We start from the raw sequence: 14620 nt of genomic DNA, 5'->3' as shown, positions 1-14620 counted from the left end.
ACTGTATTTAAGAAATCTCTGCTGAATTGAGGTATTCTTGCACTTTTAACCGATTGTCTCAGATCCTGGAGGAGACAAAGAGTCCTAGCTGCTGCCATTCTCATTGTGATGTGTGCTGGGGATCTGGGCAGGGTGCTTGGGGATTTGCCTTCAAGGCCTCAGTGCTGGCCCATTTTTCCCCTCCAATCCCATCCAGATGTGGTTCTGTGACCAGTAGTCAAAATAGGGTCACAGGATCCTTGTCTAATTCTGACAAATGGCTGCCCAGACTCAGCTTGAAGACTTCCAGCAAGGGAGAGCCCACTGTTCCCCTAGGTAACTGCTCCATCGTCTGACTACTCTTACTGTTAGGGAGTTTTTCCTAACATTCAACTAAAATCTCTCTCCCTGTAATTTAAGCCCATTAGAGCTAGTTTTCCCCTCCTGAACAGCAGAGAACGAATCTTGGCCCTCTTGCATGTGGTAGCCTTTCAGGTATTTAAAGAGTGCAATCCTGCCTCTCCCGAGTCTTCTGTTCTCCAGGCTAAATGTATCCAGTTTTTATTAGTATTTGTGGGGCCTGCAGTCACGAGGGAGGCTTCATGGAACCCCATGTCACCCAAGTGTTCTATTTTTTTGTAAACGGAACTTTGCACTCTTCTAAAATATGCATAGGCAAAAACATTTCAGGAAGGAGAACATTAAAAATTCTAGTATGGTTAAATTGTGCAACTTCTGGATCTAAATATCCTCCTACCTTCAGTAGCTTAAAGCCAGCGTGATGAAGTGGTTAAGAGCGGTGGTTTGGAGCAGTGGACTCTAATCTGGAGAACTGGGTTTGATTCCCCACTCCTCCACATGAACGGTGGAGGCTAATCTGGTGTGCCGGGTTGGTTTCCCCACTCCTCCACATGCAGCCTGCTGGGTGACCTTGGGCTAGTCACAGCTCTCTCAGTCCCACCTATCTCACAGGGTGTCTGTTGTGGGGAGGGGAAGGGAAGGTGACTGTAAACTGGTTTGATTCTTCCTTAAGTGGTAGAGAAAGTCAACATATAAAAACCAACTCTTCTTCTTAAATGCAAAATCTGAATCTTACACCCAATGTTGCATGCTAGACAGTTAATAAATCATTTGTGAATAAATCTGGACAAAAGCTGTAGTCACTTGTGTCACGCAAATTAATCCCATTTTGGATTAATGTTTTTGTGCACTGCTCTGAGTGGATTATTGTAATCTTCCTTTTTGCAAATTAAAAAAAATAACTAACCAATACCTTAACTATTCTTTCTTTTGTCTAGATTCCATTATTCAGATTCAAGAGAGTCTTTGTCAGGTATCTGAATCTGGCACATTGTCTAAATCGGAATCAACAGAGTTATATTCTCCTAGTTTTCCTGGTGAGGAAAAAGGGTATAATCGTTAGGCCATGTTCAACTTTTTGTATTTATTTTGGTTAATCCTCTTGTCCTGGTCTTTACTTCTGCTTCTGTTATTTTTGAAATGCAATTATAGATCTTTTCTTTATGATTTCTGTGAGCAGGCTGAGGTATATAAAAGAGCCTCAAGCTTGTGCTCTCCCTCTTTTCTTAGACAAAATGGCAAACAGGTTTGTCAGCTGCTGGAAATCTGAGCTGGCGCAAGGGGAGGAGGGAACAGTAGGGGAGGTACTCGTGAGCCAGAGCTCAGCACTTTGTCTGAACCACACCTGTGAAAACTAGAAAAAGTCTAAAGCTGTTGCAGAGTGAACAGTGCAGGGCCCTCATTGGCGACAATGAATGTATATTTGTGTTGCTTTACCATTGGGCAGATGCTTCCTAGAACACCAAAAACTAAGAAGTGCCTTTTTCTCTTAATGCTAGTGCTGCTTCCCACCCCCACCCCCACACACACCCATAAAAAGTGGTAGTACATGAACATGAGGTTACGTTAAGGGAACTTCAGTGGTTTGTTCACAATCAAGCTAGGCTTTGTCTGCTAGCTGTAAATTTTCTTAAATGGAAAAACAACCCTCCTGTCACCTTGTTTATTGCATGCTCTCTCACCCCACACTGTGAGCATGTAGTAATTCTGAAGGTTTCGTTGGGTTATTTGGGTAACAGGTCTGGGCCCAGTGCCTGTTCGGGAAGCCTGAGCCTTCAGTCTCCTCCTTGTTACCATGCCAAATGAACCCTTTAATAAAATTGGAAGGAGGCAAAAAAAAAAATCCTACTGTGCCTTCTTAAAACTTACATCGTACCCATTTCTGAAGAGTTGGTTTGTGGCTACAGGGGCAGGTGCTGGGTACCTACACTGTGTGGTGGGGGTGATGAGCTGCCCCTCATTTCACCATCACGTGCACCATATGGAGGCTGTCCTGGGAGAGAAGCAGGGTCCTGCACTTGGGAACAGCGACATTGAATCCCCAGTCTCTGGGACAAGAGCTGGAAATAAGTTAGCCCAGAGCTATCACTTATCACTCCTCGTTCCTGTGAAGTGATAATGTGCAAGCGACGGGTTATTCTGAGAAAGCTGCCATACCATATCTGTTCTGTGATTTGGAAAGAAAATCCCAAAGTTATTTAATATAATTTGGTTGGTATGTGGGTTTTTGTTTTTTTACTGTGTTTCTGAAATCTTGTGTTGCCTGATCTCATGTAAACAAGCCTCCGTTTCTCCCGTGCCTGCAGTGCTGGAATATATGACTGCGGATATGAGAAATGGAGGTAACGAGATAAAGCGATTCAAGCCCGCTGCTTACTTTCTTGACAAGCCGTGATGTGAGAATACCTTGTTCATTATATTGTCACTGTACGGAAGTAGTAATTCAGTTTCTCATTGGTTTTGGTTTTAAGATGCAGCACGTTCACCCAGCCCAGGAGAAAGAAGCCTACTGCGAACTGTTTCTGTTCAGGAGTTTGTGCCACCTGAGAGGCCCCCACCGAAACACCAGTGGATCCCAGATGAAACCGAAGGAACGTGCATGGTCTGCAAAACGGAGCGTTTTACTATGGTAAGGAAGCACCATCAGGGTCTTTGCTAGGGTACTGCTTAGGCTCCTGAATAGGTAGTTACCTAGAAGCCTAAAGGTAAAGGTCCCCTGTGCAAGCACCAGGTCATTCCTGACCCATGGGGTGACGTCACATCCCGACGTTTCCTAGGCAGACTTTGTTTACGAGGTGGTTTGCCAGTGCCTTCCCCAGTCATCTTCCCTTTACCCCGGCAAGCTGGGTACTCATTTTACCGACCTCAGAAGGATGGAAGGCTGAGTCAACCTTGAGCCGGCTACCTGAAACTAACTTCCGTTGGGATCGAACTCAGGTCATGAGCAGAGCTTGGACTGCAGTACTGCAGCTTACCACTCTGCACCATGGGGCCTAGGAACAACTTATAGTAGCTTCATGTGGCTGCTGCTCCCAAGGAGGACCTGATATTTAGGTTTCTTGAGTGTGATAAATGGTACTGGCTAAGGTACTAGTTCTACTGTATGCAATCTTCCTCTCTCGTGTCTCAGTTCAATAGACGGCATCACTGCAGACGTTGCGGAAGGCTTGTATGCAGCTCCTGTTCTACCAAGAAAATGGTGGTAGAAGCATGCATGGAAAACCTGGCTCGTGTCTGTGACCAGTGCTACAATTACTACAACAAGGAGTGTTCAACAGTTTTATGCCAAGATACAGTAATGTATGTGAAGACTCTTTCCCTGTTTGTCTATCTGGAGTAGTGGTCCTGAATATTGAGCTGAGGTCATTTTAGTTAACATAATAATTTGCTAAATGGTTTGGAGTTTCTCTCTGTTCTAGGAAATCAATCCTAGTGGTTCTTTGTAATCCCTAACTCTGGTGGCTTCTTTTTCCCCAGCTTGTAATACCATGCTTCCCAAAGACCTACAGCCAGTTCCCATGCAGTATGCTGCCACTTCCGGTCACTCTGTGGCAGTACCTTTTGTAAAATTTAGCCACATGGAAGGACCAACTGGCCATTTCATTTCTTGGCTGTCATGTGAAAGGCTTGAGATTAAAATACGGGGTTTGAAAAAAGGAGAAAGCTGTTGTGTAAATATAAAAAGTAATGGGATTTGTCTTACTGCTCTGCTCAGTTAAGCATGGAGTCCAGCAGCGGGAGCCTCTTGTCTTAGTTGAGCAGAATGGTAAGGTTCAACCCAGTAAATTATGTGGAAGATTAGAGATGCAGTTATCAGATGTTTGTATTAGATCTCTGGTTTGATTAGGTGTAGTTCAGTATGGCACATGCTGTTTTGGTTTTATACAATGTGATTGGCTTTCTTTGTTTCAGAGGCTTTTCTCTATAAGCTGCTGTACTGTTTGTGCAGGAGTAGATTGGGCAATACAGTTAACACAAGGGAAAACATTCGACAGTGTGGCAAGCCAGGAGGGCAAACAGTCTGAGGTTCTTGTGAGGTCAATTGTAGAATCCCAAGATCATGATAATAGCACCCTTCTGTTTGGCATGGACATATAAGGGGGTAGGAAAAATAGTTTTTAAATTAGAGAATCATAAAAATCCTGACTGTATTGAAATCCTATAATATTAGGGTGGGTATCAATGTTCTTCCTTTCTCGCTCAATTTATAGCGCAAATGATGAGGACAAGGATCTAGAAGAAGGTAAGAAAAACAACATTGTGTTAGCTTATAATGGGGATTACTATCTGGCTCTTAGCCTGTGCGTTTAGAAGATGTAAAAACATTCCTGTGGTATGTCAAAGATAACAAACACTGTGGCTGGAGCATTCGAGTCCTATCTGTTGCTGCAGCAGGCTAACACGGCTTCTCCTGTGTACAAGGAAGGTCTGTCTCAGTGTGTTGTCTTCAAAATTAAGGTATGGCAAGCTTAGGGAGCCAGGCATGGTTCTTCAAGCATAAAGGTTAGAAATATTGTAACTCCTATAAATAGCTTTTTTGCATTCCCCCCATTATAAGGAGCTGTAATCACTGGCACAAACACTGTGTGCACGGAGAGACAGTGAAACTAACCTTAGATGAGTTTACCCGGTTGTTATAACCTTGACTGGCTGAGGCTTTCAGAAGACTTCCTTCCTGGCCAGACTGGGCACTTTCTGAAGATATTCTTTGACTAATGATGTGTCTTCGAATATGGTAGATGAGTACAAAGATTTAGCAGCCTAAGCCTCAATACTTATTACCTAGGGGAGGGTGTTACCATCGAGCCATTGGCCCCAGTATCAATAATTAATCACAGTATCAGGAATTAACCAGTCATTTGCTTTGGGGCAGGTTCTGGTTAATACGTTTTAAGGACATGCTGGCTATGTTATGAGAACATTTTGTGGGCATAGCTTCCTCATGTTTTGAAAACATTAGTTTCTGTCAGTTATAAGGAGCCATCCTTATAATTGCTGCTGGACTCTTGCTCTTTCCTGCTGCCACAGACAACCTAGCATGGCTACCCATTGTGAAGGAACCATCCTGTTAACTGCAGGATTTGCTGAGCTGTTCCCTTGTCTGAGAAGAGGGAATCTTTTCATGAATATGTCTCCTTTCATAAAATGGAGGAAACTTGGTTTTAGGCAAGCTGACAAAAATGAACTGATCCAATAAAGATCAGGTTTTCTGGGTGGCAAACACAGCTATGAAGGATTGTGGCATAGCATTCCTAGTCTCCCCCCCCCCCGACTTGCAAACAGAAAGTTTAAATTGCTAACTGAGGCTTTCAGAAAAAGTCTCATTGCAACAATTCATACATTTTAATGCCTGGCCTCTGCTTCTAAAAGTATTTGTTTGCTTGTACCTTCCACAAAAAGTCCTGAAACATTTTAATCATAAATGGTTATGCTTCTGCATTTCTGTCATGGAACAGAGACTTCTGAACACTCAGATTACTCTGTAGTGATGCAAGTACCAAAGACAGCGGAGCTTGAATGGCTTCTTTCTTTGAGAGAAGAAGAGAATGAAACTGTGCGTAGTGAGTTTTACTATGAACAGGTAAGTACATGTTCTTTATGTGTGAAACACTCCTTTGCAGAGGGATAGGACGAGGGACATAGCAGAAAAGAGGTATGGAAGAGCTAGAAGGAAAGAGAAGGTAGGAAAGGAGTGGCCAGCGTTTAACTCTGGGGTGAAAGGGAGAGATCCTTTCTACAAGCTTATGAATGTCCTTTAAAACTGCAGCTAACCGTACAGTCCTAAGCACGTTTCCTCAGAAGTAAGGCCCCTGAGTTCAATGGAACTCTCAAATTTAGTGTACAAAGGATTACAGCCCCAGAACTACTTAAGCTACTCCTTGTAGCTCCATCATATCCCATTTTGCACAAACAGTGCAGCACACTCCAAAGTAAACTTTTTGACACTTGCCCACTTCTACTATGGTCTGCTGTGCTCCCCAATATAATGCCCATAAGGGTTAAGAAACCCCCTAAGAACAGCATGGGAAGTAAAGCAGTTGGAGTTAAATGGCAAAAATGACACACACCTTTTCCACTGGCTGAATTGCCATATTTTTTTTAACTTAATTTATTTCATTTATGTCTCCAACTTTCTCCCTAATGGCAAACCAAAACATAGGATTCAAGGTTGCATGTCCACCCAGGATTTAAAGGGGGAAATGAAATCTCCATTTCTATCTCCTGGAGTGTATAGTAAACAATATACTTTTAAAAAATCTGTTTGTGCCTGTTCCTTTGACTTAGGTGGGGTTACGCTGATTAATTGGTGTTCCTCTCTCCTAGCTTTTGGTTAGCTTACCTGCTGTTATCTGTCTCCCTTTCATTTTCTCTTCTGATATTCAGGCTCCCAGTGCTTCCTTGTGCATCGCCATCTTGAATCTGCACTCGGATAGCGTAGCTTGTGGTCACCAGTTGATCGAGCACTGTTGTAAGTTGTCTCGAGGCCTGACAAACCCTGAATTGGATGCTGGGCTCCTCACGGATATCATGAAGCAGCTTCTTTTCAGTGCCAAAATGATGTTTGTAAAAGCTGGAAGGAGCCAAGATTTAGCTCTTTGCGATAGGTAAAATGGTCATTTATTTGTCTGCTTGCTTCGTTTTTAAAAAGCTGATAAGAATATAGAATTCTTTCTCTGAGAATAAACTCTGGGTCATAACTTTTCAAATGCAATTATTCCACAAAAGTAACTGAATGAATCTGTAGAAGTAGAAAATCAGGGTTGGATCCAAAGAGCTTGGAGCAGAGCTCTCTTTACTCCTGGAATGGAACTTCCCCCTTCTGTTGGTGAAAAGCAAGGCTCCTGGATTTGTCCAAGGGGGTGGTTTGAGGCATGGGGTAGGGAGTAGGACACAAAGAGCTGGAGGTGCCTCTCTTTTTCTCATTGCCAAGGTAGCCTGGCATGCTGGATGTTCTTGGCAGGATTCTGCAGTGATGGCGCCAGTGCCAACCATGGACAGTGCTGGGAGTGCTCGAGTGGACCAGAAAGACAAGCTTCCCTCTCTGGTCCACCTGACCTCCTTTTTAGCTGGGCCCTGCCGTAGAATCCACAGTAAGTCATCTTGGCTTCCCATCTTGCCCTTCATTTGTGGTCTTGAAGGGTGTTTTTGTTGGCTGCACGGTTTGTATGTTTTGTCACAACTTTGTGATAGGTAGTTTGGGCATGAGGCTGGATCCATTGGGGGGGAGGCAATGCAGCACCTGCAGGCCCATCTCCCCCCTCTTTGGAGATACCCTTGAGAGGTCCTGGGGTGGAGCCATTGTGGGCGTACCTAGCTGTTGTTCGGCTTCACTCCCAGATGGCAGGGAAACCATACAGTGGTTTGCACCATGTAGAATCCTAAGATCTGCCATCCCATGTGGTTTCACCTAACAGGCAAGCTGGGAGGGTTGCCACTGGACAATGGGAGGGGGGTTGCCCACATCGCTCTGTCCCCCACGCCTTACCAATGTTCCAGTGGCTGTAATCAGTTTACTCCAGCATTGTATTGGTATTGCGTTATTCTCCCCTGCCGCCTCCTGCCTTCCCTCTTGCTCCTGAGTCTGCAAATGAGCCTTGTCTCCATCTCAGTGGCTGAAAACCTGTGTAGAGTTGCAAATAAATCCTGTTGAGCAGGAGGACTTGTGTCCATGTTGGGTGTCACAACAGTGAGATTAAAATTTTGCAGTTTTAGATAATTTGCCTGAGTTTTGTACAATAAATGCTGCTTTATGGACAGCTGGCTCTAATAGACCAGCACCTAGGTAGCTGTGTCTGCTTTTAAGTGTGCTGTGTTGGAGGGGGGGAGTGTCGTATCAGGAAGTGAACAACATGTACATAAGAGTTGTGCTGAATTTCGCTCCCTGACATTCTTGTCTGCTTTGTTTGAATGCCCCAACAGTTACATCAGCAAAGTGGATGTGTTGACTATTTTGGTGGCTGCTGCATATCGTCATGTACCATCTCTGGATCAGATACTGAAGCCTGCAGCAGTTACAAGGCTACGGAATCAACTTTTGGAAGCAGAATACTATCAACTCGCTGTAGAGGTAAATTCAGAGGGAGAGCTGTGGCTATGGAAAACTGGTTCACACCTACGGTTTGCTTCAAAGATTGGTCCTTTTGGATATTCTCACTATGTACAAAATACACTAGTGTGTTTTAAATGCATTGTGCCCCCTACCCTGTGACATATACAACCTTGAAAGTAAGTGGTTAGGTTTTAGTGCAATTCATGGTATATTAATCAACTAATACTACAGCTAATCATCAGTAGGGGCCAGTTTTAACTGGTGTGTTGTGACTGAAATACCAGACTCTTTTTGACTTGACCTGGGAAAGAAAAGGTGGCCTTCTAAAAGTTAATAGTTGCTCGTTTGTAAGTTGTAAGCTGTAAAATTTTCTTCACCTTTTTCAATACATTTAGGTTTAGATAATATAGTAATGTGTTATTGATAAATCTACCTTTTAGCCAGTTATCTATTTATAATTGGTTGGCAATCCTGTTGAAAACCCATGGAATTGTGGAATAACTGCACTGGTCACTCTTTTTCTGTTTCCCTAGTTTATTGGCCTGTTAATCCTCTGTGACATCCAAAATAATTATGGTGTGCACAGTGTGAATTTAAGATAACTAGTGCTTGTTCACAGGGGGGAAATTATGTAACTCTACTAAGATTTTTGGCTAAAGGAAATCATTCTCCCTTTTTTCCCATGAAAAAGTTCCCCCTGTCAACTGTTAGACTGAAACTGGTCCCTTTTACCCTTCATAAGGGAACATCTGACTTGAAATTTTTTTGGGGGGGAGGGGGAGAATGTCTTTTTATCTATCTGAAGAAAGATCTGGCCACTAATACAGCAGGGTACTAGCACTGTATATAAGGAATTACTTTTCTCCTCTGAAATAGAAAGTAAAAACTCAGTATATTTAATAACAGGAAATACTTCAGAAATACAGTTGTATATCTACTCATTTTTTCCCTCAGAAAAAGAAGGTGGCCATCTAAAACTAAATGGAAGATTATTTATGTTAAGTGACCATTTTCAGTACGGTACCATGGTTTTTAGGTTTCTACAAAGACTGGCCTCGATCCTGCTGGTGCGTGGCATGCATGGGGCATGGCTTGTCTTAAAGCAGGCAATCTAACTGCTGCCAGAGAGAAATTTAGCCGGTGCCTAAAGCCCCCACGAGATCTGAATCAGCTAAATCTGGGCACAAGACTAGTCCAAGATGTTATCCATTACCTGGAGACCACGGTGAAGCCTATTCTCTCTGTGGTAAGAAATCCAAACTTCCCTCCTTTAACCCTGCTCTCTTGCACTGAGGCCTCTGAACAGTGGTCCTGACCACGTGGAAATGCAGTCCTCTGTAGCCATCAGCCGGGCACGGAAAATAAGCCTAACTGAATGGGCAGAAACTATAAACAACCACCTCTTCACAGGGTTAAAAATTCCTGTATGGTAAGGGCTTTGTGTGTGTTTAAATGTGGTTATAAGGTTCCTGAGTCTCCTCATATGTGTATTTATTGTTGTTTTTTTAAGTCACAGCTAGATTTCTTTTCCCCTCCAAGTAGTACAGGGAGGTGCCCTGACCTGGATGGCCCCAGGCTAGCCTGATCTCGTCAGATCTCAGAAGCTAAGCAGGGTCAGCCCTGGTTAGTATTTGTATGGGAGACCACCAAGGAACACCAGGGTTGCTGTGCAGAGGAAGGCACTGGCAAACCACCTCTGTGAGTCTCTTGCCATGAAAACCCCAAAAAGGGGTCGCCATATGTAGGCTGCAACCTGACGGCACTTTACACACACACAGCACAGGGAGGTGTGCATAGGAAATCTACTTTAACAGATTTCTCCAAACGTAGATGCTGTGCAAATAGTTAATTTGGAGCATCTAAACAGAAATCTTGGCACTGAGGTAATCTTGACCTGCAGGCCAGTTATGTTGGTGCAGTCTGTGACAAAACTCTTACGGATGTTAATGGGGCTGAGTTAGTTGGTGATTCAAACTCACTAAACTAATGGCTTCAATCCTACCGAAGTTTCCCACAAGTGGAGTAGGGTGGAGGGGATTTTCACTGTTTTTCCCCCTTCCAATGGAAGCAGCGCTATACCATCCATGCTATTCTGGAGGATTCCCTAACTCTGCTGGGAGCAGGATTTCATGGGTTTTGTTTATGTGTTGGTGGGGAGATCAGTGCAGTGGGAAGCCCTTCCACTCATGGAAAACTTAGGTAGAATCTAAGGCAGGTGTTTAACACGGCAAGCTGTAATGTCTTCAAATCAAAATGTTAGACACTGAATAAAAGCCATACAAAGATGGCCTGTGTCCAGTCACACAAACTTTCAATACCCTTCATTTTAAAAAAAAAGATGTGGCAGTTTCTACTGATACTCAACTCCCACTAAGCCCTTAAAATCTGCAGGCCCTGATGACTGCATAATGGGGGGAAGGGTCTGCAGTAGGAGTAGGGAACTGATGGAAAATCACTGCCCTCTCCTACAATAACTTAAATGCCTTAGATATAGGCCAACATTGTTTGTCATCATTCCAAGCACTATCAAGAGTATCTTGTCTCGGTATGGAGTCAGTGGGCCACCCCAAATCCTCAGTGAGAACTATTTCCTTTACACCTTCAGCTGTATAGTGTAGCAATGGTAAAGAGATGAAAGAAATTGGAATAAGTATGACTTTGATATGGGACAAATTGCTAGCCTGAATGGATTCCGGCATGTTATAGTTAAACAAGCTCCTGGTCTGCCACAGTCCTGTTGAATCATGACACAGGAAACAGGTGGCTTTTCAAGCCAACTGTAAAAATCCCAGTTTCTCGGATGGAACAAAATGCTGCTGTCTTTGCTGCTCCTGTAAACATCCCACAGTATCTAGATACGAGTTGTAACCTGCAACTTGTAAATAGAACTGTTGCTGCCATTAATTTAACACGACAGTGACAATATCATGCACTATGCATTGCTATAGTATAGACCCAGCTTGGTACCAAATGGAACCTTGAAATATTGCAGCAGCATAGCCGTTGCTCAGTGGTAGAGCATCTGCTTGGCAGGCAGAAGGTCCCAGGTTCAATCCCCGGCATCTCCAGTTAAAGGGACTAGGCAGGTAGGTGATGTGAAAGACCTCAGCCTGAGACTCTGGAGAGCTGCTGCCGGTCTGAGTAGACAATACAGACTTTGATGGACCAAGGGTCTGATTCAGTATAAGGCAGCTTCATGTTTTCATTTTCCATGCCTGTGTTCATTTACACCACACTTGAGAGCCTCGGGACTTACTTGAGGGTAGACATCGCCTGTGTATTAGGAACTGGGCTGTGAAAGATCGTCGCTATCCTTCATCTCTAGACAGCTTTCTTTTATTGTCTGCCTTCATAGCAGGATGACGACTACTTTGCCACACTGAGGGAACTGGAAACCGTGCTGAGGACACGGAGCCTGTGTCTGGAGATGATACCCGAGGGGAAGATCCAGCATAACAGCTACTACCAAGAGTGCCTCTTTTATTTACACAATTATGGCACCAATCTAGCAATCATCAGCTTTTATATGAGGCATGGCTGCATGCGGGAAGCACTGCTGCACTTGTTGAACAAGGTGAGTCATGCAGCTTGTGATGCCTGCTGTTTTGCAGCATGTATGTAGCTAGTGCACGGCTGGAGAAACATCTCTAAGGACTCGTCCAGTCCAAAACACTGACCCGTGTCTTCTGAATGTCCATACACAACACTGCATAATACTTTAAGTTATGTTGGTGGTGAAACTTATTTCCGTCCATATATATACTTTCCCCAGATGCTAGCAGCAAAGGTACAAACCTCTGGATATTTTCCCTATATTCGTTCCGCTCTGTATTATGCAACTGTCTAAAAGTATCTTTTTTCCCCTCCCTGCTATTCTAGGAGAGCCCACAGGAAGTGTTCATTGAAGGGATCTTTGTCCCAAGCTACAAGAGTGGGAAGCTTCACATGCTGGAGAACTTGCTGGAAACCATCGATCCCGGCCTGGACAGCTGGGGGGTTTATCTCATTGCAGCTTGCAGGCACTTGCAAAAGAAGAATTATTTCCATATTCTGTATGAATTGCAGCAGTTTACAAAGGTCCAAGTCTGGAGCTGATATACTTTGTATTGCTGTAATATTGAACATTGTACTTAATTACAGTAGTTCACGGGGTTTTGAATTTAGTTCCTGGCAAAGTTAGATTTCCCCCCCAAAAAAACTCTTTGTTTTTAATGAAGTATAAACACAACTTGGGGTTCTTATTTATATGGCAGAACTGTATAAAACTTTTCCCTGTGTAAAAAAAAAGTGCCCATTTGTTATTGGAAATAAGTACTAGATAAATATATTGGTTTCTATTAGAGTCTTCCATGAATACAATGGTTTTTTGCTGCCCTATCCCCCCCCAGTAATATAAACCATAATATAAAATCAGTTTCAAGTTAGCCTCTCCCTTGCTAAATTCGAAGCTGATGTGGGCCATTTAACTGATGTCTGAAAATGCAGGGGAACTTTATAACAGCACTCTCCAACCTTATCAAGTCTGCGGGTACCTTCTGCAGGAATTTTGAGAGAGGGTGGGGCCAATCACAAAATACTGGGAGATTCTAAGTCAGGCATCCTTTTATGATAGAAGCAGCTGCCTCAGAATGGGTACTTACTGCAGATGCAAAATGCCTCCTGGTTTCCTTGGAAGAACCTCCTGCACAGATAAGGCAGAAGCCAAGGTTGGCATTCTGCTTTGGGGGAAGGGATGTTCTTTGGTTTTAGTTTCCAAAGAAAGGGAAGGCTTTGCTTCCTGTGTAGCCACAGGGATAGATTTTTCAAATCCAGCGACAGATTTTCAAACCCAGAGACATGAGAAATAGCTGTGCTTTGGGAGTGACAACTCTGTCATTCCTGCCTAAGATGAGCTCAGCATTTTGCTATTCAGCCAGCTAGTAGTGAGCTGATTTCATGTTTTGCTCAAAATTCTCAAGAAGCCAGTGGGCATTAGGAAACGTATCATCAGACACCACATTGGGGATCACTAACCTATAAGATATCTGGCCTATAAAGTTCCCCAGCAGGTAGAAGTTGGAGAAGGCTCAGTTCTGATCTGCCTCTGTTTACTTGGAGGAGAGTGCAAGCCTCTGGAGAATGGAAAGTGATAGAAAAGTCTGTGAGGATCTGTTCTTTGGAAAAGATGGCAAAGCAGAAGGATTTCCATTTTAAAAACCTTTGATTGCCTTGGCATCACACGTAGGCTAAGGGTATTCCCTTCTTCTGGAGGAAACCCTTTTTAAATCCAAAAGGAGGGGAAGCAATTGAGTCTGTTCCCCTTGCAGGCTCCATCCCTCTCTGGATCCTGGATCACCCCTAAGAGTGATATTTGGCTGCTGGATTGGAGTGGAGGAAAATGTTTACACCAAAGGAAATTTTTACTGTGTGGGTAGCTGGGGGGATTTTGTTGTGGTTGTATTTGTAACTTAAGGGAGCTATATAGTAATATGTAATCAAACGCCTCATGCCATTCTGTCTGTGCAGAATCTTCTGTACACTCAAATTACACACTGAAGGATTTCCTGTCCTTCAACCAACCTTGAAAGGGGTGAGCAGATGGAGGTGTGTGTGTGTAGAACTATTACACTTGACACCTTAGTATAAAAGTTTACCCATGTCTTTAAAAAAAAAATCTGTCTTCCAGGATCAAGTTCGTGCTGCCATGACCTGTATTAGATTTTTCACGCACAAGGCAAAGTCGTATACTGAACTGGGAGGCAGGCAGAAATGGCTACTGAAAGTCAAGGATCATCTCAAAGTTTACCTACAGGAAGTTTCACGGACCTCAGGAAGGAAAAGAGTCCAATGCTCTTTCCGTAAAAAAATGTCTGCGACTGATGTGTCAAGGTAACAGTAAAACCTTATTTGAGTGTGTCAAATTCAACACTTTATCGGCCACATTGTCTTCACAGTGTCATGATAAAGAAATAAATGGTGGATTTACTTTAGGACTTCTACTATAAATGCGAATAGACATGATCAGTGGACTGAATTTAGCTTAACTATTTTAAGGTTTTTGTGGCTACGGAATTCTGGCTTTCTTTAACAAAATGCATTCTTGGTTACATTTTAACAGGATGGTTCTTCTCTGTGTATCCTTAGGAATATGTATTGGGCTCTACTTTATGGAACAGAAATGTTATGTTTGAGCTATAATAACGCATGCCTTGGGGGCTGTTTCTATCCATTAAGTGATATGCAAGCCTTATT

The 14620-nt window shown here is 43.3% G+C and overlaps 1 protein-coding gene across 1 annotated transcript in view; it reads left to right on the top strand.

Annotated features, from left to right (window-relative positions):
- ZFYVE26 (zinc finger FYVE-type containing 26) overlaps nucleotides 1-14620 on the top strand; it is a 52767-nt gene that overhangs the window by 28396 nt on the left and 9751 nt on the right. Inside the window, exons 26-36 of the mRNA XM_056851566.1 lie at nucleotides 1278-1376; nucleotides 2811-2968; nucleotides 3470-3639; nucleotides 4551-4582; nucleotides 5796-5920; nucleotides 6724-6944; nucleotides 8260-8407; nucleotides 9426-9635; nucleotides 11745-11963; nucleotides 12269-12466; nucleotides 14055-14257. Of these exons, the coding sequence (XP_056707544.1) occupies nucleotides 1278-1376; nucleotides 2811-2968; nucleotides 3470-3639; nucleotides 4551-4582; nucleotides 5796-5920; nucleotides 6724-6944; nucleotides 8260-8407; nucleotides 9426-9635; nucleotides 11745-11963; nucleotides 12269-12466; nucleotides 14055-14257 (1783 nt within the window). The remainder of the gene's footprint in view (nucleotides 1-1277; nucleotides 1377-2810; nucleotides 2969-3469; nucleotides 3640-4550; nucleotides 4583-5795; nucleotides 5921-6723; nucleotides 6945-8259; nucleotides 8408-9425; nucleotides 9636-11744; nucleotides 11964-12268; nucleotides 12467-14054; nucleotides 14258-14620) is intronic.

Source organism: Euleptes europaea, chromosome 6 (genome assembly GCF_029931775.1).
Source record: "Euleptes europaea isolate rEulEur1 chromosome 6, rEulEur1.hap1, whole genome shotgun sequence".
NCBI classification, from domain to species: Eukaryota; Metazoa; Chordata; class Lepidosauria; order Squamata; family Sphaerodactylidae; genus Euleptes; species Euleptes europaea.
Note: the sequence above shows the minus strand (reverse complement) of the source record. Positions and strands in the feature narration are given on the sequence as shown.